This window comes from Toxotes jaculatrix, chromosome 9 (assembly GCF_017976425.1).
Source record: "Toxotes jaculatrix isolate fToxJac2 chromosome 9, fToxJac2.pri, whole genome shotgun sequence".
NCBI classification, from domain to species: Eukaryota; Metazoa; Chordata; class Actinopteri; family Toxotidae; genus Toxotes; species Toxotes jaculatrix.
This window is the reverse complement of record NC_054402.1, coordinates 9,340,534-9,366,226: the sequence shown is the minus strand read 5'-3', so window position 1 is coordinate 9,366,226 and position 25,693 is coordinate 9,340,534. Positions and strand designations below refer to the sequence as shown.

Sequence of the window (25,693 nt, the reverse complement as noted above, 5' to 3'; positions counted from 1 at the left end):
AATTTAGACATATACCTGGGGTTAATTGCATAAAAAAAATCAGTACGGATAATTTACCCAAACGACCCGATTTGAAACAAGATTTGATGTATGACATATAACATATAACATACAACATACAACATATTATCCGTAAATCATCTCTAACAACCGCCAAATATACACCATAAAATAACATTACCCTCTATTGTTTAAGTAGATAGATAGGTGGACTACTTTACTGATCCCAAAGGGAAGTTGCAGATGTCATATGGCACAAGCATTATATTACAGTTATAGATACTATATAGTTATAGGATCAATATTTAATAAAATCTGTAAGAACATAAGTATAATTATGTAAAGCAAGTATTACGCTCATAAATATGTTGTCCATCTTTAACATAGTTCAACATGTAAATGTATAAGATCATTTATGTTCTAAACGGAGAAGCTCAAATAAAACGATGGCAGTCATTTGACGACAGTAAAAATAATTGCAAGGCTTCACAAAAAAAGTGACGTGGAAGCGTCCAATCAAACGTGCTGGAACATTTTACCTGCGCCAGCTGTGGCAGAAACACCTGGCTCGGGTTACAGCAGCGGAGAGAGTCAGAGGGGCTGGACTCTGAGCTAAAATAACTCAAGTCAGTACGCAGCTATGACTAAATGTCTGGAGCCACCGCCACAAGAGACAAACAGACGGAGCCAGACTTCAGGAAGACAAGAAATTTTGAACAGGACTCAGCTTTTCTCTCGAGTCTGGAACAAAAGAACAGAAGTACTTTCATTGTTTGAGGTAAGGAACTTTTTAATTCGCCCCGCAGGCGAATAGGCTACGCACCTCTGCGTGGGATCAGGCTGCGTGAGGTGAAGATTTATGAAGAATTGCGTTTATTTTTATGTTTACGTTGTGCGATTAGTGCACGGTGGTGTTGCTGTCAGCTCCAATTGTTGTGAAAACGCCTTTTTTCCTCCTCTGAATAGTTCTTTCCGCGGTTTTCTCGTTCACTGTGAGGGGTCTAGTATACGAGGAGGAGCCAGTTCTCAAACTAATGAAAGTCAGATGTTACCATCTCTGCCTGGCATGCCTCACAGTCTACAACAGTCTACAGCCACAAAGCAGAGCTGAAGTGCAACAGCCAGCTGCTGGACATTGAGAGACTGATGTGCAGCAAGTACAGCACCCTTCACCAGCAACTTCAGACAATCATATATTATACAGCTATTTACAGCCTATGACAGTCAATGCTAGTGAGGAATTACTATCTGCAGGGACCTGTGGGGTTTTATGATTTCATTAATTGTTATTTAATAGTGATGTTATCCAATTGAAGTGTTTATTATTGCCAGATGTTCGCCATATGGTGACCTGTCATAGACAAATGATATTAGTGGTGAAGTGTTGTGTTGCTGTGGTAAATTAAAAATCCATCATGACATTTGGAGCTCCTTGTGCACTCTTGTTGCAAGTCCTGCTTTCAAATGTGTCACCTGTTTACTGAGCTTTGTGACATAACTATGATATGCCAGCAAACCAAACCTTCCCGTCAGAGGAGGATTTGAATGGCACGTATCCAGCTTGTGTGTTCTGCACTGGGTCTCAGTCAAAACCAGCTGGGCTGCATTGTGTCATACATTTGCTGTAACAAACTGTTCACACTGTCACCAGAACACCTGGAATTCTACTTTACTCTCAGTGATAAAGCTCATACAGGTACACACATGCAAGCAGGTAGACATTCCGTATTTGTCATCTCTTGGTAATGCTTTGCACTCTTTTCTTCCATCCCTGCATGTACATGGCACACTGCAGGCATTAGATGAAGCATGTAACTCGCTAGAAATGCCTGTTATGTTGTGTAGCACTGAGAGATTCCTAAGTCACATGCTGTGGAGAACAGTATTACTCTAGAAGTGAAGGCGGCAACTAGCATACTGTGCCAAATGGGTCTCTGCAGGATCAGGATGAAGGCAAGTTATAATGTAGTGAAGGATTAGTTGTTATTGTCTCAGAAATATTCTTTGGTCCATGCATAGTTTAGGCGCTGTCATTGTCTTCAGAGCCTGATTTTTATCATCAGCTTGAGAAGATCACTAGAGTAGCATTGTGTGTTTTCTTTGGCAATAACAGTAATGAACAGAATGCACTGTGTGTGTGTGTGAGTACTTGCAGTAGAATGGATGAAAGCACTTAAATTACTAACTAGGTCGGAGGTGAGCATTGTAAAAAGTACTTTGGGTGGAGTTTTTCTGTCCGAGAAGCTTACAGTTACAAAAGACATGACTGATCCATGAGCTTTTTTTGGAACATCCTATGTCAGCAAGGAACTTATCACTCAACATTCAAATTTAACTCAACAGCTCATGTACCCAGGAAAAAAAAAAAGTCAGAACAACTTACTGTTTCATGACAGTTTTGGTAATAGTTTTATCATCTATAAAGCTTGAGGTGACATGCTGTGGTTACCTTTTCTGTGAAACACTTTTCCTGTGGTAGTGGCGGATACTGAACATGAAAACCATAAATGCACCAGATGATCTCCTTCCTAGAGCTCTGTGACACAGATTCCTGATGTTTTATGCAATAATTACACAGTAACTCCCACCTGTATTTGCGCAGTTTGCCCTGGCCTTAATCTCCAGTCAGAATCCAGAAATACCAACAGCTCATTTCAAATAATTCCCATTACAAGAAACAGTGTTGAGCCAATGTAAACATTACATTAAATGTTATCTTTGACATTGGACTTATGCCACAAAAACACCTTCATGTGACTTTACAGCAATGATATTCTGGATATTTCAAATCATGTTATGCAAGAGCAAATGTGAAAGCATATGAAAATTAGATCTTAACAACAGGGTTTTTGTTTTCCCTTTGAACCTAAGAGAGTATATCACCGCAGCCCTGTCATCACAGCAGGTCTGTTCACCAGTGGGACACAATTTAGTTTGTGTTGTCTGTATGATGCCACACCACCAGACTTAGGTTTTAGGACTTCATGACAAAGAAAACTGAAAAGTGATTGTTGTATCACAGGATTTTTTTATCATTCAATCTCAGCCAAGTTCCCTGCCAAGAATGAACATAGACAAAGCCAAACAGATCTGGAGGAAGGATATGAAGGCGGGAGCCACAATTGTGAAACAAGAGAGGGAGGAAATGAATGGAAGCCTGGGTGAAAATAAGGAGTTCACTAGAAACTGGAGAGTCAGTTAGGTGCGTTATCGTGAAGGACATAAAAGGAATGGGAAAGCAGGAGGGACTCCTTGCAGTCTTGGTCAGACACACCCTGGCATTCTGCAAAGCTAATGATTATTGTCTTTAATCCTCAAATCTCCCCTCTGCTTCACACAGGATCTTTCTACTTTTCTGAGTGTCTGTTAACAAAGTTTCTGAGTTTTTAAAATTACTCCTTCATGTTGTTTTAATCTCAGGGCTTTCATCTTGGCTTTGCCACTCGAAAGAGCTAATTGTAGAATGCAAAAATGGTGGAACCAGCTGACATTGTAATCTAAGCACTGGAAAGAAAATGACTGAGGTTTTCCAACAAACTTTTCTCTTGAGAAACCAACCTCAGTGCAGCAGCAGGTCAGCCAGCCTGGTATAGAGGACAGCACCACTGCAGTGACCACAAGCTGTCAGTCCACCTTAAATTTTCAGATGATTAATGTTTATGTTCTTCAGTGCTTAAAGACGAATGCCTTAAATAAAAGCACATAAGAGTTTATGTGCTTTTATGTTCATAGTCTCTACAGTATTTTTATTTTATGATGAAACATACGTGATATCTGCATGTTGACTATTAAAAAAAAGAAAAAATCTGATTCACCATATGCATTTCTATAATTTTATATGCTTCTCTCCTTGAAACCTTCATTCTTCCAAGTTCAACCTAGTCTAGAAATCTTACCCAGCAGTAAAATATGCTGATAAGAAAAGCAAAGGTAGACATTATGCAAATTACCAACAAAAACAAAAGATAAACCTAATAAACAAATACAAAAGTTTTTATTGACTAAATCTAAAAACAAAATCAAATAGATTTTAGCTTTGATGGTGTGAGTGAGAGTGTGCTGACAACAATACAGTGACTAATACAGTTAAAGTTGTCCTTGAGAAAACTAGAGAGAGCCATATAGCACACAGAAAAATTTCACGGGGAGGAGAGGAAAGGGGTGGGGTGAGTGAACTGCTGGGCAAGAAGGGGAGAGGTCAGTGAGTGAGTGATTGAACTGACCTCGGTGAGTCAGTGAAAGTGTAATCTCTTTTTGCGTGAGCTGCTCTTGACAGAGATAAGCATTCCAGGCTATGTGTGAGGTGAATTCCTCACTGGGAGGAGTGGTGAGGACTGTGAGTCTGTCACCAGGTCTGACTTAGACACCACAAGTCCCTGCTACAGTACAGACAACACGGCACACAGTGTGAAGAACATTTATTATCTGCCTGTGCTGAACACTTCAATTTGATGACCTTATATAACGCATGTTTTCCTGTTGCCCTGGCTAATGTTCAACTGGTGCTGGGGTCTTATCCAGTGAATGAGAAGAATGTGTCAGAAGTTGATCGAATTTGGTCTAATTTCACAAGATATTCAAGTAATAAACACGATATTTAATTAATAAACACAACTATTATATCAGGCCTAATGACAACAAAGATAAGCACCCCACTCTCGTCTCTCTTTGTGCCCAAACTGACTCAAAGGAGCTCAAAAGAACCCTCCAACGTCTTTGTTAAATGTTCGATGTCATGTGTTCATCATGTACAGATAAATGAAAAACATCCTTTTCACAAAAAGCCAAAGAAAGAGGGAACATTTAGTGAAAAACTGAAAATTCTTTCAACAAATCTGTATCTGTCATATGTGTATTATTGTTTTCTATTTCTGTATAAGTAAACACGATACTACTAGGACAGCTTTGGAGATGTGTATGGTATTTCTTTTCACAGTTGAAGACATATGTTTAATTTAGGATTTTACTAACTGAAGGCATGTAGACACAAGAAACCTATAAATCTGTAATACCCTAAACACAACACATTGATGATATAATACAGTTTAATGGTTGCTGTCATTTGTTTTTGAAGTGGGAAACAAACCAAAATAGCTCACAGAAATGGTAAGTGGTCACACAGCAGGCAGGGCTGCTGAATCATCAGCGACAGAGGATTCCTTGTTTTCCACAGGCAGAAAGACTGACTTCACTTTCTGTCTGTCTGTGTAACTAAACTTGGAATCATTACTTAAACTAGGGCAGGACTGTAAATTGGAGACAGTTGTGGCTCAATACACTTTGATAAACATGTCATTTAACTACAATTTGGGATTATTTTTTTAGCCCCAACATTCAAATATATACTATCTGATGGAAAGAATGTTAGGTTTAGACATGAAGGCCATATCAGGACTTACTGGTCCTTTTAAGAATGTCATGAACTAAAGGTTCTCCACAATATTAAGTTTTTAAAGTACTTAAAAAAAAAGATGCAGTTGTATTTTGTATTTTATGTAGAAGAAGCCACAGATTAGTGAGCTTTTCTTTTTTGACACCTCTTAATGAATAATAATGAACAAAATAATGAGGAGTTCCTCAAAGGTCCATTCTCTGGCCTCTCCTGTTCAACAGCTAAATGTTCCCTATTTCTCAGATTATGGAATGTTATAATATCTCTTACAATGATTATGCAGATGACACACAACTCTACATAACAACACAGTCCCTTACATTTCATATGTTTATTTTCAGCAGGATAGACTATTGTAAAGGTGCCTTCACAGGTCGTAGTAAAACATTAGCCAAACAGCTGCAGCTCATCCAGAATGCTGCTGCCAGAGTCCGTCACTAGACAAGACAGTGGAGCACATCACACCAGTCCTTAAATCACTTTACTAGCCTCCAGTGTGTCAAAGGATTGATGATTGAATTTATGACCCTAAGTCTGTATGTTCTCAAGATTTGACTACTGTATTTGTCATATAAAGAGTATATGGATGAGCAGAAATCGGAAATTATAAAGAATTATTTTCCATGCAGGTATTTGAAGTGATTATTAGGTGTTCAATGACTCTTTGGCATTAACACGTTAGTTGGATAGCTTTCTGCTCCCAGTCTGGACTAACTGACGTGCTGGCATACGCAACCGTCTGGAGTATTAGTATAATCTGACGTCCACTTGATAAGCTGTGTACTGCACCTGTCTGTCTGTCTGAAACTGGCTTTCACACAAAGCAGTCATATGTGATGTTAGCTTGAACACCTGGCATCACAGATAATGCGGTTGAGTCAGCAAGCAGGACAGACAGCTGCTGCAAACTCTCCTATTAAGGGACTCAGAGGGCTGAGATTTCATTCAGTACATTTACATAAATCATTTGCCTACAAGTCTTTCCTTGCAATAATGTGGAAATTGTGGCTTGTTTGGACATGAAGAGCATTCAGGTTGTGTGTTCACATGTTGTTTACTCCCTGTCAGAGTGCCTGAGGGGGTGAGAGAGCAAGGAGCCTGCAGCAGGAGTGAAGTGGTGGGTTTAAACAATACCTGCTTATACATGCCAAGTCCTAGCCAGTCTCTCCGATTAAAGCACATACATGTCACGAGATTGTAAAATCATTGTTAGCTGAAGGTGGTGTGAGACTTTTCTCCTCCTAAACGCTGTGGTGGTTTTCTTTTTCAGGAGCAGAACGCTGCTACCTCACAGCCATGAGTTCCCAGACAAGCTTTGGCAGCAACATGCTGTGTGAGTTTCCACAAACCCTTGACTTATCTCTTTGGCTCGGTGTCTATTTGTTCACATGGGAGTAATATCCTATGCTAATTGTCTGTGATGTTTATGTGGTTCATATTCAGTCCAGGCCATCAATGATGACCTGAATGCATCGCTGGCTACAGCGGACGAGTTATCCCGAGAGTTTAACTCCCTGCTGAAGGAGGCCTCCTCCAACAGTAACAATAGAAAGTCTGGGCCTCAGGTACACACACATACAAACACACTCACACATACACAGACCTTGAGGACTGGTTTCTCCTTTTCTATGTTTGTTTACAACAGCTATATTATTTTTAGTATTTGAATTGTGTATAAATGAGAGAGTGTCCAGCTCTAGTGAGTTAAAGTCCTGCACCTTGTCCTAGCTGGCCTCTTGGTGCTCATGGATGCAGTAATAGGGAATTCTAACAAAAGTAATTCATATTTGATCTTTGTGAAAATGATACTGTGCTCAAATTTTACTATCCAGTAGTATGCTGTAGATATTCCGTATCATGTTTAACAGACTTTTCTCCTGCAGACCAGCACTACAAGGGAGTCAAGCAGCAGCAGTAATGGCAGCTCCAGCTCTATGCCTTCCAACCCGAGCTCAACATCCTTCTGTCCCATGGTCATCTCTAACAACATAAATGCCCCGTCCTCCCCCGTCTTCTCCACCAGCCCACTCTCATCCCCCAAGATCCGCAGAGAGACACACTCTCCACTTCCTCGAGCTGGATCTGACAGCTACTCGTACGGCCAGCAGAGCCCCAAACAGTCACCTCACACCCCGAGGCGTAACTCGCCCTCTTGTTACGACAGGAGCCCGCGAGGTTCAGTTAGTTACATAGATAGAAGCCCTTCTCCAAGCCCCACATCTGCTTCTTTTGACCAGTCATCGCGCTCTGCTTCACTCCACTCCTCCGCCAATCTGCTGAGCCCTTATGACAGCAGCATGATGGGCCGCAGGTCACCTCGGCCAGACAGAAACCCTTCCCCTTTGTCTTTCAATCATCCGATGTCCAACACACTCCCTCGAAATTTTGGTTTCAGGCAACCTGGTAAGCGGCTACAGTTATCCAGCAATAAGACAGTAAGCTGATAGTTGTGGGTCAACTAAACCAGACAGAGAGAGAGAGAGAGATTTCAGTGACAGTGCTGTTTAAGCATGAAGCTGGTACAGCTCATGCAAAATGATGGAAATGCACCATTTAAAACGGGTATTATGAACTGTTCCTCAGTGTAATGCTGGACAGCTAATGATATTCATTGTTGATCCTATTGAATTGATAGGTGCTGAAGCGGTGAATCAGGTACCGTAGTGTTAAACATAGTAATTAGACATGGTGTGTCAAGAAAGTGGGTGTGGTATCTATAACAGTAGTCAATCATAAGTAATTCTGCTGTCATGTTAATTATAGTTTGCTTTTATTAAACGTGGGTGGAAGCTCTGTAAGCTGACTTTTGATGTAACTGAGCTTTTGCAAAAACAAAACAAGAAATGCTACTAATTGGCTTGATGGTTTCACAATATAGTCCAACCAGTTTGTTACAAATAAAAAAAATGAAAATGCTAACCTACCCAAAAGAATTGAATTAGTCTTTAATGTTTAATATGAGTTCTTCAGCTCTGCAAATTAAAAGTCTCAGAAAAAATATTGTCCTTTCAAGGACTTAAAACTTACTTTTGTAACATCTCCCTCTTTCTAGCTCTCCCACTCTGTTTTTGTGTTTCTGTTGCTTTTATTTTCATTCTCTGTCTCATTCAGTTTCTCTCTGTCTCTCTCAGACGAGGGCGTGCAGCGGCAAAAGAGTCCCAGCAAGTGGAATGAAACAGATCTGGACGTGTCCTATGAGAGAAAACCTCACCACACCTATGACAGTTGGTTGATTTCTGCTACTTCCTGTTGTGCTTTTTTTGTTCAACTTTTATGTGAGGTGCTGAATTAGTCATAGGCAAATAGTTTAGGTATCAGACCTAAGGAGTATGGCCTCTCTGTGTGGTTTTTGTTTTTTTAACTCAACACTTTCCTGTTGCAGAGACAGAATGGCTGCGGCAATCGGTGCCAAACAGCAGCTGGAGAGAATCCAACCTCGATGGCCCTCCTCCAGCCCCAAGTCCCAAAAAGGTGGGTGGTGTTAATAGAGAGACATTCAAACAAGCCCAAAGTTATGTAATCAGCTTTTGCAATCCAAAAAAATGTTTGTGCTTTACCTCAAGTTCTTGAGAAGCCACAAACATATACACCCAATGGGACTTATCACATTTCACATAACAATAGTTTCCACTTTGGAATCCTTTTTTTTCCACCTGGTGAATAGAGGTCAAGTGTTCCTCATACTTTTGGCTCTCTATTCTACCATTTTGTTCTGATCAGGTTTACCAGAGCATGTTGCTGCTAATAGTAAACAAGTGGTTGCTCTATTGTGAAAGAAAGTAATGAGACTGAACCATACAATAAATGTGCCACAGAGCTACAGAATAAACGACAGGTCTCTGTGATTTGGCGCTACAAGAGAACCTTCCCATTTCATCTGATTCAGTGGGTTACGATAAGCAAGAATTTATCTCTCTTTATTTTTCCTTTGCAGGATCCTCGCTCTCAGTTTTCCCATGGTTCTCTTCCCCGTAACACGCGTGTATCAGTACCTCCAGAGGTTTCATCCCCAGCCCACTCACCTTACTACCCTCAGCCCATCATCTCCCGTATTTCTATTCCTCCATCTTCTACTCAGTCCCATCAGCGCAGGCCCATTCCTCTCTCCGTCATCATGCGTCTCCAAAATCCCCACTGGGGAGGAATGCCAATCCATCACCCCAGAGTCCAGGGAGGAGAAGGGGACATGGCAGCTTACCTACCACCTGCACCCATGCCGAGGGAATTCTTCCACCAACCTGTACTCCATCCTCAGCAACACCCACCTGAGCTGAGACAGCCAACCATATACAGCGATGGTAAAACACATTAAACATCTGCAAACTATATGTTCACAGGATCTTTGCTTAACTTTGTGATACAAGTGTGGTGTGTATTCCATCTTTGCAGTGCTGAACCCAGGGGATGTAGACGCAGAGTTAGAGCGACTGGACTATGCTCATCACATACCCGTGATTTCAGAGAATCCCAGAATGCCAGAGGGTGGTAGGGAGGTCGAGCAGGGCGTGCCACCTGCTCCCCGGCCCCTGAGCCCCACCAGGCTGCAGCCAGTGGTGGCCCCAGAGGCCCAGAGCCAGGAGATCCCTGACCTGGAGGAGCTGCTCCGTATCCGGGCAGAAATCCCCCGTGCCCTGAAGAGACGGGGCTCCGTGGACCAGTCTCGGCCCATGAAGAGGGCCTCACATTACCAGCCAAACCAGTACAAAAATCTCATTGACAAGCTTTTTCGCAGGAAGGACCATCGCCAGAAGGGGGAGCAAGGTAGCGAGACCAGTAGCTCCTCAGACGGAGAGGACAGCCCTGCACCTGCCCCTGTGCCTCCACCTCAGACAACCACACTGATTCCCCATGACTTCAGAGTAAGAAAAATTTTCTTGCAGTGGCTGATGATGGAATAATCATGAGCAGAAACATGTCAAACTGTAAAAAATAAATCCTCTAAATTGGCTGAAAATGTAATAAAGCCACTGAATTCATTATTTTGCTTTCAGTGCGTAAGGGAGATTTTTATGTTACTCCTGTACATCATTTGGCAAAAATTGTCATTAGTTAAACAGCAAATGTTAAATGTGTTTTAAATGGTGGAAGAGGTTCTCTGCTCTCCGGTGTTTTACTTTAGACAATTAAGCTTCCCATTCGTCCCCTCAGAGCTATCATTCCATTCTGCGGCGGTCCAGTCGGGATCGCAAAAGTTCTGGGCATCGAGCTCGACTCAGCCCGCTGGTCCTGCTGCTGGATGGAGCGTTGGTTGGAGAACTGGAGACAGTGCAGAGAGCAGTGCAGGAGGTGTGTGTCTGTGCATAGACCGTATTGCCCATACAGTAAACTGCCAATACTGCTACTGCTGCATTGCTGCTACTTCTACTACTATGCTGATACTACTACTCCTACCTAAAGCACTAAACCCATAACACTAAAAAAAAAAAAAAAATGTTGTAATTAGCCCATGAATCAATTCTGTGTAACGTGGTCTTCATAGATGAACGACCCCAGCCAACCCAACGACGAAGGCATCACTGCTCTTCACAATGCAATCTGCGGGGGTCACTACAATGTGGTAGACTTTCTTGTTCGCATTGGAGCCAATGTCAGCGCACCAGACAGCCACGGATGGTAAATATTCTCTTGTTGTTTTACGGCTTTATCCTCTCTCTCACTGACCTTGGCCTCCTGTAAAGGTTGTAAAAAGTCTTGGATATTTTCTTAACCTAACATTGTCCCCTGGATGTTCTTAATCACTGCTGTTTTACTGGCTCACAGGACTCCACTGCATTGTGCAGCCTCTTGTAACGACCGTCCGCTGTGTGAGTTTTTGGTGAGGAATGGAGCTGCTGTCATGGCCATGACGGAGAGCGATGGCACGATTGCCTCCCAGAAGTGTGATCCTTACGCTGTCGGGTTTGAGGAGTGTGAGAGCTTTCTGAAGGGTGAGGCCACTACGCCCATACATGAACTGACACACACATACACACACCCTATGACACTGTACTAGTGGCTAAAAGTCATAATAGAATGAATCATAAGATGACAACATTTGACAGTTGCTGCTTCTCCTGCAGAAACTGCCGGTTAAATGTCATATTTTTAAGATGAGTCTCCCATCAGTCATTCACACACATTCACATAATGAAGCTGATGCTAAAATAAGAAAGTTGGAAAGGCATTTGAAACACTGAACGTAATATTCACTGGCAGTTGAAGGTCTGGGAAACATTAGGCTTTTTTATGTGTTCTTTGTAATATCAGGTGTGGAGGATGCCATGGGGGTGGAGAACAGCGGGGTGCTGTACGCTCTGTGGAACTACCCAGCTCAGGCAGCCGATGAGCTGAGCTTCAGAGAGGGAGACATGGTCACTATCCTGCAGAAACCCGAAGGGTCGGGCTGGTGGTGGGCGTCGCTCTGTGGCAGGGAGGGATTTGTTCCAAACAACTACTTTGGGGTAAGATGCCAATGCCTAATGAACAATGTGGCCCTCACTTTTTGATTTTCTTACTACGGTGCATTTCATAACAAAGAATGAAACCTGATTGTTAATGTTTTTGGTTTGTTTTTGTTTTTTTCAGCTTTTCCCAAAGGTTCGACCAAAGTCTCTCTGCTAACTGGTCTCCTGGTGATCAACCCCGGTCAAACTGGTGTAGAGACACGTGAGGAATGTTTTTGATCTGTCATTCAAGGAGGGTTGAAGGAGAAGAAGTCTCAGCACATATTTGCCTTTCTGATGAGGATAAATCTTTACAGACGGCATCATTTGTATCAGCTCTGCTGTGGTTTTCTGGTGAAGCTGCAGCACGGTACAGTGCTAAACCTCCCAGTTGAGTAATGTCGGTCTGTCCAAAGGTCACAAAAGGGTCATATTCCCTGCAACGAGGTCAATGTAGCTGTATACTGTCAACAAACATGACCCACGATTGTTCATTTGCTCAAGGGCAGCTTCAATTGGAGCGAAATCAACCTGCTCGTTACTGGAACAAAGTTGTCAGCATTGCACACTCTTTGTGAAAGAGAGCAGACAAGAGTTGACATGGAGGTTTTATTCTTTTACAATATTTTGAAAAGCCTCTGTGTATCTTAGTTGTTAGTGTTAGTGTTGGAACTGTTGTGTGAGGCAACTTTTTCTGCTGATTGATCCTAGTAAAAATTCCTGGCTTTACTAGCTAAATGTGATGTTTGAATAGGTATGTGTTCGAGTGTGGCTGTAGACTTTATCCACAGACTTAGACTTAGACTTTAGCCACAGCAAGAATTCACCAGCGTTTGGCTCATTTCTACTAGGGCTTAGTCCTTACACATGTTTTTGTTCTTCTGTTATATTTTTATGCTGCCTGTCTTGTTTGAAAGAGAAGGCTTTGTGTTTCCTATGATAATGAAACTGGTCATTTTGTAGATGTGTTTGTCTTCACAGTGACAGAATGAGTGTTGTTGTTAGGGGACTGCTGTATGCTTATCCTTTAACCCCTCACAAAGGGGCACACAGTGACCAAAGGTTTAAATACTCAATAAATAAATCAGTCATGTGTGTTTGGTTTCCACTGAAAACCTTTGTTACGGTTATGTTTGAGGCTTAAAATTCGACTGTGAAATGTCTTTTGCTGACCAGCAGATGACACTGTATAATCAAATATAAATTCAGCACCAACATAGAATTTACATTTTACAAAACTACCAGCTGATGTAAACTAATATGGAGTGAAATCATTTCTCTGTGTTTTGCATTGTATTAAATCTTCATAGTGATTTGTTTATTCTTCCTTGAAGTTATATTTATTTTCACATTCTTTTTCCCGCTCCTCTTCTGTTCCACCACAGAGCCCCCAAGCGACTGCTGTGATTCCTAATGAATCAATTAAATGCACTATTATGCATAAGTGTAATTACTAAAAAAAAAAAAAAAAAAAGAAGCCACACACAATTAATATTTTTTTAATTAAGTTTGACTCAAGCCTTTTGATCTGCTGACTATCTCTACCCCACTGGTATTAAGAAAACACCAACACTTGTAAGCTCCATCACAATCCCTCAGGAAGATTAGTGTCAACATCGTTTGAAGCTGACTACTGTTCCCCTTTAATGTTTTTCTTTTTTTTAAACTTTATGTAGATTACAAAACCAAACGATGATGACATACACAGAAACACATACGCACATAAACAAGTTACTCACACGCACTGTGTCGCATCACTGTGGAAAGCTAATGTAGTGTTTCAGATCTTCTGGTGAATAATGCAGGTGGTAATAAGTGGACTGAACTGTCCACTGGCCTGTGGCAGCATACGTAATGATCACCTGAAATAGAGCTCCTCCTGGCCTTGACTAGAGGGGCCTTGTTAAGGAAAGAAGAAAACACGGCAAAAATTCCCATGTTGAGTTTCGTCTTTATTCATAAAACATTATATTTCTTGATCCAAGTCAACAAATCAACCAGGGAGGTGAGATACTGTGACTTTTATCACTGTAGTTTCATTCAGCTTCTAAAAAGTACGGCCACCTCAAAGAGAGGCGGAGTAGGAAGAGTCACTTCCAATAGAAGATGACTTTTTGCATAGAGGGAATTAAACTTTTTCACATTTTCTGCAAAGTAACTCCTGATGCTAAAGAAGATGAGTCGCCATCATTTGAATCCATAGTTTCCAACATGGGGGTCAGAGATAAACCTGTGGGGGTCATGAGATGATTAAAAGGACAAAAGAGATGAGGAAAAAAACATGTTTGCCATACAGATTATTTTCACTTTTTCATTTTTTTAACTGTGAAATACTGGAATATCTCTTCAGACCTCTAACCACTATTCAGATGAAACGAGGTGAATAGGAAACATCACACTTTGGTGTAAGGCCTTGAAAGTCATAGATACGTGCAACCTGTGATGTGTTTACGAGAAAACACTGCTTCTGTTTAAAGGGTCGCAAGCCAAAAAGTTTGCAAACCACAAACTTTTAATGACTTCTATCAAAAGTATTTAAACATTTGCTGCAGAGACTGTAATCCAATTCAGCAGAATACAGTGAAGCACTAACTATTCCATTTGTAAAACTTTCTTGTTGAGAAAGAAAATTAACTACATCTCTCTGATTCATATCCACTGCAGGGCTGTTGGGTTAGAATTCAATGCACCGTGTGCATGGTTTTCTGTTTTTTCCAGATCACTGCGTCTCAGTCTTGCTCTCGTCTGCAACCACAAATGCACATTTTCCTTTGGCCCATATGGCCATGAACACTCAGTCAAGCTCCAGGCACTTATTTCTCATTGTTGCTCTTTGACAGTGCTGCACTGGAGAAAGAATTGTATCTGCAGCAGTGAAGGGTTTTGTGCTGTACAGTGATTCTGCTCAAGTAGAACTCATTTGATGCCTCATTGAAACCCCATTATAACCACGATGGAGCAAAATGAACAGTTATTGACGTGGTCTGCAGCCAGCTGGTTCAGGGCAGCGGGGGAGCGTAGTCACTTGCCCAGTCTGTGGCGTGGTTGCACATATTTATTTTTATCTCATTCTCATTCTCCTCACTGCATTCAATTCTGCCTCATTATACGCCCCCCCCCCCCCCCCCCCCAACCTCAAAACCACCACCACAACCTCCAACCTCACCTACACACACACACACACCCACACACTGTGATTTAAGATGCTAGTCATTATCTGAGGCAGCGTCTTTCAGGGTCTGAACCCCACTTGACATGACAAGCCGCCCCTCAATTCCTGCTTTCAAATAAACACATAAGAGCAGTAAGAGCAGATGGGCTCCACTGCCATGAGGTAAAGAGCAGGGCTGTGGAGGCTTCACAGGGAATAGGATGGCTGAGACAACGACAAAGCAGGATGGGAAAAATTGAATGAAGAGGAATAAAGAGGGTGAAAGAGGGAATGGAATACCTCTACCACAATTTTCTTTTTGATGGGATACCTGCCAGAAGAATGCAAGTATAAACTATGAACCACTGAACCACATCAAATATGCTTCATTATACCTGCCCTGACTGACAGCTAGTGGAATCAGCCATTGCAATCTGACGTCTGTTCTGACGGTGATCAAAAGAAAAAGAAACACATAGGGGAAGGGATCAGTTTAATTATTTTTGTTTGTCAATATGGAGTTGAAATTACAAGAATTAGAAACATTCTCATATCCATGCACACAGACATTGTTGCAGACACAACTGGGGTATATCATGCCTCTGTCTTAAGATGGCAAGCAGAAGACCCACAGGTCATCAATGTTGTATGTTTTTGCCTTTTAAGTATTGAACAGACGCCCCTCTCAGTTATACTTCTGAGGAGATTGGTTCTGTCAGACCAGCAGCAGGAAAGTATCTTATAATGTGATCTCAGCAGGGGCTATGTTTCATTATTTAGAGACAACAAATGTGTGTGTGTGCTTGTGTTTGTGGCTCTACATTGCTGTGACAACAGTTGGGTGATGGATCATAGTACATGCCATGTCTGTTTTCCAACAGTGCAGACCAGAACTGGACTGATGTCTCCCTATATTTGTGAGTATTGTACATGACAGCCAGCAAACTGCCTTGGAGAGAGACCCTGTGTGTGTGTGTGTGTGTTTGCATTTCTGCATGCATGCTCCACTCTCACTCAGACACTGAGGTGAGCAGACAGATCCGTGGCCCTGCAGAAACACAAAGATTCAATGAGCCCAGCCAACCCTGCATCAAGGACGCGAAACAAACAAAACATAAATATACAAAAACGGGGGAAAAAACAAGCCTGCAAAAATGTCCATTCCACTTCTCTTTCTTTCTTTCTTTCTTTCTTTCTTTCTTTCCCTGCCTTGGCTATTCTAGCCTTGCTCCTACTCTGTGCTTCTGTGGAGTAATGAATAATAGAGGAGTGCTTGTCCTCCCTCGTTCCCCTAGTTAATCAGAGTTTGCCTGGCTGCCCTCTTCTCTGCCACTCCTCACTTTAATAAATCATTCAGGCCTTCAGGACGACAAGTCCGTCAGTGAAGGCTAAGCAAGAGCTGCGCTGGTAAAAAAACAAAAAACAAAACTGCCATCTTTTCTCACTACAACCTCCTCCTCTACTCCAAAACCAGGAACAGCCCTTTCTCACTATCATCTCTCTTTCCTCTGCATGTCCTTCACTCTTTTTTTTTTTAGTTTCCCCATCTCTTACACGCTCCTCTCATTCTTTTTCTTCTTAGGAGACAATCTAGACTGGCAAAGGAGTCCCACTCCATTTCTCTCCCCCTCTCTGCCTCTCGCTCTGTCTCTCTCTCTCTCCCATGGGGAACCATTTCACTTAAGCTCTCACTCTGCCAGGGGTTGACCCAAAGCGTAATGTTCTCATTCTTCATCTCTTTCCTCCTTCTCCTCTTTTACGCCTCTACTGTCTCTGTGCCCAGAAATTCCTGATGACGGATGATGTGCAGGATGTGCTGAGAGAGACTAATTCCCCTGCAACTTCTAGCCATGGCTAGTTATTTAACCAGGATTGCAGCAACTGAATTTGCAGCCATTTATAGAGAAAAGACAAATGCGGGAAGTAGCATATTTGACTCACTGGTTGTCAGGAGGAACATGAACGTCACTAACATTTAACAGCATAGGAAAATGTAGCTAGAGCTATTAATTCAATAAACAAAACATGATGTTTGCTGTTCATTGTTTATATTTTTATATGAGGAAAACACCACCAGGCAGCAAGAAATACCAGACCTTTAGTCACATAGAAAAACAGCTTGTCACAATACATCCAGCAGTCAGCTGGGATTTGTTCAGTCATGAAATAGTGCAAAGGACAGGACTTCTGAGATGTTGTGTGCCGTCAAGAAATGGCCACAATGCATAAACTAATTGCTCCTAAAACCTCAGTGCATTTTCCCGTTAGCAGCCTTTGTGCTAAGCCAGGGCAAACATGTCTATGAGCTGGAAAGTGACTGGTTTTGATCAATTTAACTGCAAGACTGCAAACAAGACTACAAACCAACACATTTCCCAGAATGTTGGCCCCTTCTTTTAGCAAGAAGCTATACTCAGATTCTGGATCAGGTCTTTATTAAAAGGACAATCAAGGACAAATACCAGAATGGATTTGTGGGTGGGGGGATGACACACAATCAGGATTTGAAAGCTTTTACAAAAGCCTTTGTTTGTTCCCTATACTTGAAAATGCTTTGTCACTTTATGTTGTTCTCCATTCTCCCCTTCTCCATCCATCCATCCACCCTCCTTCCTCCCTCACAGCCTCAGTATTCTCTGTGGGCATTATTGCAAACACTGCAAACAACCTCTACATCTAACTCTGTCTCCTTTCCTCTCTGTGCCGGGTGTTCTCAGCCTCCTTGAGTCATTTACAGACAGACTTCCCGAGCAGCTATTATTCTTAATCTGGCTCCATTAACCAAGCAGCCGTCATACGGGGGTGGGGGGTTTCGACGGGCGGGATTAGGAAGTGACGCCATAAAGGGGCGGGGCTTTCGCCACGTGGTTGGGGGTTTGGGGGGTTGTGGGGGGTCATAAATTAGGGGTCATAAATCACCCTTTTTGGCATAAGGGTGTACCCTTATTCTCTTACATCTAATCCCCTTAAATGACCACTTAAGCATTTATTTCATTTTTTACCGCAGTTTCATTACAGTCATCAAAATCCAGCATAAATTCTCTAAAGTGTTGCTTGTGCATGTGTGTGTGTTTGCACCAAATGTGCCCGTGTGTGTGTGACTGCTCTGGTATTTTCTTGCTGTCTGATCAGATTAGTGGCTGTTTCGCCATCCTCCCTTTCAAATGTTCATAACGAGGTGCTGTCTCAGTTCACTGTGAGGTTAATGAGTAAAAGAAGGAAGACGAGGGAAAATTTGCTGCATCTGGGGAAAAAAATTACAGGGCACCAAACAAAATGAAGGAGAAGGAGAGAGGACAATAGACTGTCGAGTGCGGAGGAGAGTTGTGTAATATATCATTTTGTGTGGTGACCTCAGTGAAACAGTGCAGTTTGCCTTGTTGATGCGAAGCACTCTGTATCAAGCAGCAATCCACTGTGCTTGAATTTAAATGTATATGTAACATACCTGCTGCAGACAACTATTTCAAGCCAGATTGTTGGTGGAAAACGTCAGAATCACAGAAACAAGAGACAGAGTCTAAAGCGAAGTCTGGAGCCTCTGCAAGGCTGCACTGAGTACTGCACGGCACTCTGAGCTAAATGCTACATCAGCATGTTAACAGTAAACGTATCATGCTCATAGTGACATTGCTAACATGCTGATGCACAAGTGAATTGTTTACCATTATGCGTTAGCAATCTAACATATGCTAATTAAAACAAAACCAAATTCTTCAGGAAAAAAGGGATATTTTGACCTGATTGTGGCACCTGATAAAAAATAAAGGATCATGTGGGACATGAGTGGTGTTTTCATTGGTTTGTATTAAATTTCACCACAATCCATCCAACAGCCATTGAAGTATTTCAATATAAACACAAAAATCAACATTAGGGTGAGCGTAGAGGAAAAGTCACCAAAGTCAGTAGGATTCATCCTCTGTGGAATTTGAATTTCCATCTAAAATGTCATGTTTATCTATCGAATCATTTGTGATCTACTTTAGGGCGGGGCAGAAAATCAACAAGGTGGGAAACAAGTCAAAGACAGGAAGGAGACAATGAACACATACACAAGGCACGGGCATTAAAATAAAACAGGGAATGCAGAACAAATCTCAACAAAATACTGAACAACACAAGAGTCCCCAAAAAGTCCAGAAAGTTAAACCAAAAAAAAAAAAACAACATCAGTCCAAAACAGAGTTCAAAGCCCCTGTGGTGACCGAACAGTCACCATAGGGGCTAATCATAACACCATTTGCATATATTACTTGTATTATTTTGGAATGTTTTACTACTTCTATTGTTAGAGAACTTTTTGTTTCATTAATGTACAGATCTCTGAACTGTTTACATAACGAGGTTTATGTCTTTAAACTAAAAAAACACAACTCCTCTAATAATGTTCACTCAAGCAGTTTGTTGTTTATAATAACACTAAGCACTTTGTATTGACATTAAAAATGGTTGATTAGCTTTGAGAAACATTGCATGCAGTTTAGAACGTCACTTAAAGGTCACTTAACGTAACAACATTACAAATGATTTCCTCATTTGTAATGTTGTGTTTTGTTTGTTATGAGGAAGAAAACAGAAAAAAAGTAACTGCAACATTTCTCATGTAGATCACTTTAGTCTTTGTACTTCACCAAAGTTTTGTTAATGTTACCTGTTTACCTCATCCCCATAAGCCTAATTTTTTTTAATACCTCGCATCTTACGCCCATCATCTGGTCGAGGTTTGTTCCAGGTTGCTGTGCTGTCTGCTCTCGTATACCTCATGAGGATGGATGTTAGAGAGGAATGAAACTGACTGTGACTACGCCAAAGAGACAGAGGACAGATGAATAATCCTCTGGAAGCTCAGTCCTGTTTCGACAGGATCGAGCTGCTGAACCAATCACAGTTAGGCGAGCCAAGGGCGACGTCCCATTAATAAAGTGGACGGAACAGTTTGGGTGGTCACTTTCCTGAACACTCGTCATATCTCTCCCTCTGTCTCATTCTCCTTTTGCCCAACTATTAAAGTGAGGCGCGACCCAAAATCTATCTTTTGGGTATAAAACTGTCCTTGAAACATGGTTGTAAAAACTTAGTAGTTTTGACCTTAGCAAAGAGCTTTTCAGCTGCGGTCAGCTTGACTTTAGTCAGTTACAACAAATTTCCACTTTTGAAAAGTCTTGCCTCTCAGACCGCTGCAGCACACGTGGAGTCTGCTACGCTGTCTCCAGCTCTCCAAACATAGATTATCTTGATGAGTAAATTTACACAAAGGTTTCACGTCAACTTCAGTCTTGGTGAACTTTGACATGTGAGTAAAATAACAATGCAGAGGAACCCATCCGATCGCACACACCTGTGCACAATCAGCCAGAGCAGGAGGAAGGAGTGGGGAGGAGCCGCCCAGGAATCCACAAACTGAAAAACAAACTCACACATGCACACAGAAAGAAAAAGGAAAACAAACACAACAAAACCCCAGAGGCAGCCGAGCTGCCTCATAACAATTTGGTACTGACAGCTGAAAGCCTTTTAGTTCAGTACTCGAGTACTGATTCTTAAAAATACCTTCAGAATCATTATACACTTACATGTATACTTACATTATATTATCATATTGAAGCCATGTTTCTGCCAAACATTTAGCTACAACTGTACTGTAAGTGTAACGTGAAACAACCTCAAACCCAGCCTCTTGTTTTCATCTCATGTAAAACAGAAAACATAATTTAATGGGCATTTACAGGTGTCATGGTGATGAAATCGTGATCCCGCTAAAAGTGTTTATATCACAAAGAGCTGCTGTTGTGACTTGTTTGTCCCAAAACTCTCCTACTCAACAGTGCATCACTTTTTGTCACCCTCACAGCTAGCCGTATAATCAATTTACTGCTACATTAATCTCTCTCCCCCTGAGAAAACCTCACCCTTCCCCTCTCTCTGTCTCTCTCTCTCTCATGCCCCTGTTAATTCAGGCAGAGCAGGGCTCCAGATATAGAAAACCAAAGCTTTCTCTGTGCATGTAAATGATGAAACTCTTTCAAGCTTCGGTTAACACTGAATCGTGCATCCATATTCAGACTCTGTTTGTGCCTATTTGAGTGTATTTATGTAAACATACCTGCGTGTGTGGGTTGGGGGGCTGATGCCTAACGTGAAAACGTGTGTGGGTGGGTTTGTGTGTCCAGTGCTGAGCTCTCTCCATTTTTATTGTCCATGTATGAAATGATAGAATTTCTGTCCTTATGTAAGATAAATAATTCAGGCCGTCGGAGGCAGAAAGTGGAGTGAGAACACTGATGGAAAAAAAGAAAAAATAAAAGAGTCATGAGCCCCTGACTTTCTCCATGAATTGTCTTCCAGGGAGGAACTCTGGGACAGGGGCTGCATTTCCTCTGTGCTGGCGCCTAAAACCCAGTCGTACTGCAGTGCTCACACACACAATTCAGCCCTCATCAGCTTTGTGTAGCCCGAACGGGAGACTGAGCTGCTGCATTTGCATTTTTCCCAAAGTGCTTGGCACACAAACAGGATCTCTTGTTAGCCCTTCTCTCTAACAAGGATAATAGATTACATCTTTCTAAAGTATCGATGTGCTCCCCAGGGCTGTTTCACAAAAAAAAAAAAACAGCACCAGGCTTGATCCTGGACACTTTAGCACATATTATTTAAACATCAGAACTGAATAAATAAAACCTAATGTTATAAACCAGCCACACAGATTGAACTCATTCTAGCAATGATTATGTTTTAGAGCTGCAAAGTGATTTTGTTTCCCCTCCTTAGTCAGTATTGGATAAGCTGTGTTTTCTCTATTGAGCTATTTACCATCTCAGGCTTTCTGCTAAAAGTACAGTGAATGATGGTGACAAACCAGAGAGGCAAACGCCTGAAGACGACAAGTATTCCAGTCATATTTATTAAATGAAAAACTGGTTCATCCAAATGATCCATCTGCCCATTCTCTAAGCCTTTATTGTAACATTGTGCATCTTGGCCCCAAGAAATTTGGTGAGATGTTCATGATTTTTAACGAAGCGGCCTACATCGTTATTCGTTCAGCTGCCCCCAAGAATTCTTATCGTGGCTGCACTTTTACGCTCGTGCGCATTTGCAATCCTGTACTTGGCTAACACAATATCTCACTGAAACACAGTGAAACTATGGAAGCGAATGCATGTCCTACTGGCTGTTCCGTGTAGTTGTGGCCCAGTTTGTGCTGTTGTTGTCGTGCAGTTGGGGTTCTTTGTGTTAGAGGTACACAGCACTGCTTTTACTGTAAGATCAATACAATCTGACACGGACAGAGCATCCATCGGTCTCATCCTATGCAATATCATTAGTGCGTTCGTTTTAACCACCAAATCAATCCTGCCGTCTCCTTCTCTGTCCTTTACTCTGCATGTTTCAGCTAAAAACAGAGAGATGAAGATGGAGGAAGATGATGGGACAGAGAGAGAGAGAGAGAAGGTGGGGGGAGAAACAATGAGAGCGTGAGAAAGAGATGGAGGACTACAGGAGGAGGAGAGAGGCCGAGACTGAAGGAAGGAGGAAGGAAAAAAAGAGATGGAAAGTAGAGTGATGAGGGAGGATGTGCTCAGACTAAAGAGAGCGTATCGATCCCTGCATCATGATGGACTGAGAGGCCCCTTGTCACTCTGATGGCCAAAGACAAATGGAGCATCAGATAGGCAGCTTTGCAGCTGTGCTGACCGGCTGGAAAGAACCAAATAACAACAACAAAAACAAACAAACCAAAAAAAAAAACAGCCCAATGGTTAAAACATATCTGGGGGAGGGGGATTCCAGCTGAGAGCAGTACACCTCATTAAATACTCAGCGTAAGCCCTGTGGATTTCATTGATTGCTGGTGTCCAGTAATGCCCAGGCTTTATCTCGTACGGCCTCCCCTGACAGAGGCGAAATGAGCATGAGCCTGGGGCAGGGACAATCGCTTTTGAATCTTGAGCCTTTTCTGATTGGAGAGCTTAATGTGGGCCGGCCCGGGCGGCCAAAGTGGGTCACAGGGTGAAGTAGACATGAAAGACCTGACACAAAGTGGAGTCATCCTTGCTGGGGGGCATCTCACTACCTCCACTCTGGTACAGCACACACACACACACACACACACAAAAGCTACTGCATAACACCAACCCCCATCTTCCTCCACCTCCCTCATCTTTTGTTCCCCCGCCTCTCTGTTTTGATTCCTGCCTCTGTCCATTTCTGTGTTTGCTACAAGCAGCAGCATCAAGGAGATTTTCATCTCATGCTTGCACCTTCCTGCACAATGCGGATATTGCATTTGCAGCATGTCTACAGTCCTGAGACACACCTCCCAATAAACACACAAGGGGAAAAAAGAGAACCTTAAAACCCCCCTGGCTACATCCCTATCTTAACCCCAATCCTGATTCCAACTCAAAATAATGCCCTGACCCTTCTAATCCTCTTAAAGAAGTAAGAAAAGGCAAAATGCCTTCACTGTGCATGCGTGTTCTTCTTTCTATACCTATAAGGACCTCTGAGTAATACGAAAAAAACACACACACGGTCAAACACTGCGGAGACGGGCTTTAGGACCCAGCATTTCCTCCGTAACAAGGCAGCTGAGATGAAGAAAGGCAAAAGGGAGAGGGAGGGTGAGAGACGGAGAGAGGTGGAGGAAAAGAGAGAGGCAACGGGGAAAGCTGCTGTATTTGGAAAAGTCAGAGAAAAGCTGAGAGCGGCAGAAGAAAGTTGACACGTTGTGAGATGCATCGCAGGGATTAATGGAAAACCTGCAGAGCGAGCCGAGCGGGATGCGAGGGGAGATGCTGTGCAGGGGGAAGCGGTGTCTTTGATACAGAGCGTGCACGTCGCTGCTGCCGGGCTGCACAGGTGCAATAAGGGCATCTCCGCGCATCCACAACCGCATCGGCACAGCTCGACGGAGGGATGCCGACAAGTTTGGCTTCTGCTCCGTAACTAAGTCAACGCTCGCATCCCATCTCTCACACAGACACGTGTAGGGTGTGTACATTTTGCTCATATTTAGACTCGCACAGATTAACACGCACACTTTCTGCACATGTTCACGCTCAAAGACAGGAAAACAAGGCGCTATCAGTGCGTAGAGCCATTCATTTCTGTGGATAGTTAAAATTGGGATTCTGGATTTTGCCCCGTTTCTTTTCGGGGGACCCATCCAGAGGACAGGACAGCAGGACAGGACGGAGAGGGTCGGATCTGAGTTTCCAACTTAAAGGTGAGAAAATACTCAAGAGAAACCTTGTGTTGTTTTAATTTGGGAGAAGTGTTTTTGTAAGAGAGAGAACAAAACATAACCTTGAATTCTGGCATTAATGGGAACTGTTTTGTCCCTTTTCTGTTTTCTTCTTTTAATATTAACATTTTATTGTTAATACCACCATTGTTAATACCACCACCCTCTCTCCACCTTTGTGAAACAGAATTTACAAATCTTTAAGAAGGTTAAAACCTTTACGCGTATTTCTGTTTCCACAGTAAAGGGTTTATATAGTTAACAATAACTTATTAATATTCAAGTTTGACTTTCATATCAGCAGCCATTTGTCAGAGTAGGTCTGGGGCTGTAAGTGAATCTGTGTTGATATGAAACCTTTTAATTACTGATTCAGGGTTAATATTTGAGAAAGGTGATTTAGTAATTATGATGATGGCTCTGATGGCCATAATCTCTATCTGATTTTTAGCAACTGAGACAATTTTTGTATTACTGTGATATTGTGAAAAGGAGGTTGATATCACCTATGCTGCAGCAGTGAGAGCGCTTCAGCTTTCAGTATTAATTAAACTGAAAATTGATTTTCTTACAGCTTTTTTTTTTTCCTGTGTATGTTTTGTGCACATAGAGTGGAGGGTATTTTGCTTTGGAGTGAAACGCCAACAGCAGCAGAACAACACCCCATTACAAACGCACACAGCTCTGCTCCATTGTTTATGTTTGTATAGCTATTTACGGCTGTACCACAAGCCTGGTGTGCAGTAATGTAAAACCATAGCGCACACATGCAGTGTTCCTGAAACCTTGGACAACCTAACACTCCTGCAGCTCCCTCAACACATATTCATCTTTTGTTCAGGCGGAAAACGTGGTTTGAAAGATCACACACACAGAAACAGATTTACATATAAAAAACATTTAGATGTATGTATTTAGTATAGAGTCTATATCAGGGGATAGTATTAGAAAAGGCAGTATGAGTGCTTTCAAAGGACACGCATGGAGTTTTCCTTTTGGCACTCCTAATTAAAAACAAGTCCTTTCTCTGCTCTTAACCTGACAATGATCTGTGTGTGAGTGTGTGTATGTCTGTGTATGGGTCATTGTCAGTTTAAGGCCAACAAATTTGCCCTCCTGCTGTGATGATGATGAGAACATGTAATATATCATCGCTCATGTAAAGACCTATGAGAGGCTAATTACCTCATTCAGCTCATTGCTGCACACGAGCCCTAACACACACTCGTTTTAGCTACTGACGATGACATTGCATTGATTCATATTCATCCCCTAAAGGTCTGACCTCAACTAAACTAAAACTGCTGCATGTGTAGCAAATTTAAAGCTTAACCGAATCCAAGAAATCCTAAAACTCCAGTGGTTTACCTTGTGTGCACCAGCTTGGTTTTTTATCTCCAGATTGAAGAAGAATCCCCTCAGTGTGTGTGAACAGATATGTATCACTACACTGAGATGTATAGATAAACACATGTAGG

At 42.1% G+C, this 25,693-nt stretch overlaps 1 protein-coding gene across 2 annotated transcripts; it reads left to right on the top strand.

Moving 5' to 3' along the window:
- Window positions 1-577: 577 nt before the first annotated feature.
- On the top strand, window positions 578-13,127 carry ppp1r13l (protein phosphatase 1, regulatory subunit 13 like). 2 transcript variants are annotated; one of them, XM_041046132.1, is made up of 14 exons: window positions 578-778; window positions 6,461-6,509; window positions 6,663-6,725; window positions 6,836-6,957; window positions 7,276-7,795; window positions 8,524-8,616; window positions 8,775-8,863; window positions 9,327-9,690; window positions 9,782-10,251; window positions 10,541-10,678; window positions 10,872-11,005; window positions 11,153-11,319; window positions 11,639-11,832; window positions 11,957-13,127. In XM_041046132.1, exons 3-14 carry the CDS (start codon window positions 6,689-6,691, stop codon window positions 11,990-11,992), a joined length of 2,364 nt encoding a protein of 787 aa, XP_040902066.1. In that variant the 5' UTR covers window positions 578-778; window positions 6,461-6,509; window positions 6,663-6,688; the 3' UTR covers window positions 11,993-13,127. The 2 variants fall into 2 exon arrangements, with proteins under 2 accessions (XP_040902066.1, XP_040902067.1); XM_041046133.1 differs by lacking the exon at window positions 6,461-6,509.
- The last annotated feature ends 12,566 nt before the right edge of the window (window positions 13,128-25,693 follow it).

What these genes read in the sequence shown, in the direction of transcription:
- ppp1r13l (XM_041046133.1), top strand. Translation starts at nt 6,689, where the DNA reads ATGAGTTCCCAGACAAGCTTTGGCAGCAACATGCTGT. An exon ending in ATAGAAAGTCTGGGCCTCAG is followed by an intron (nt 6,958 to 7,275) that starts GTACACACACAT and finishes TTTCTCCTGCAG; the next exon opens with ACCAGCACTACAAGGGAGTC. An exon ending in TGCAGAGAGCAGTGCAGGAG is followed by an intron (nt 10,679 to 10,871) that starts GTGTGTGTCTGT and finishes TGGTCTTCATAG; the next exon opens with ATGAACGACCCCAGCCAACC.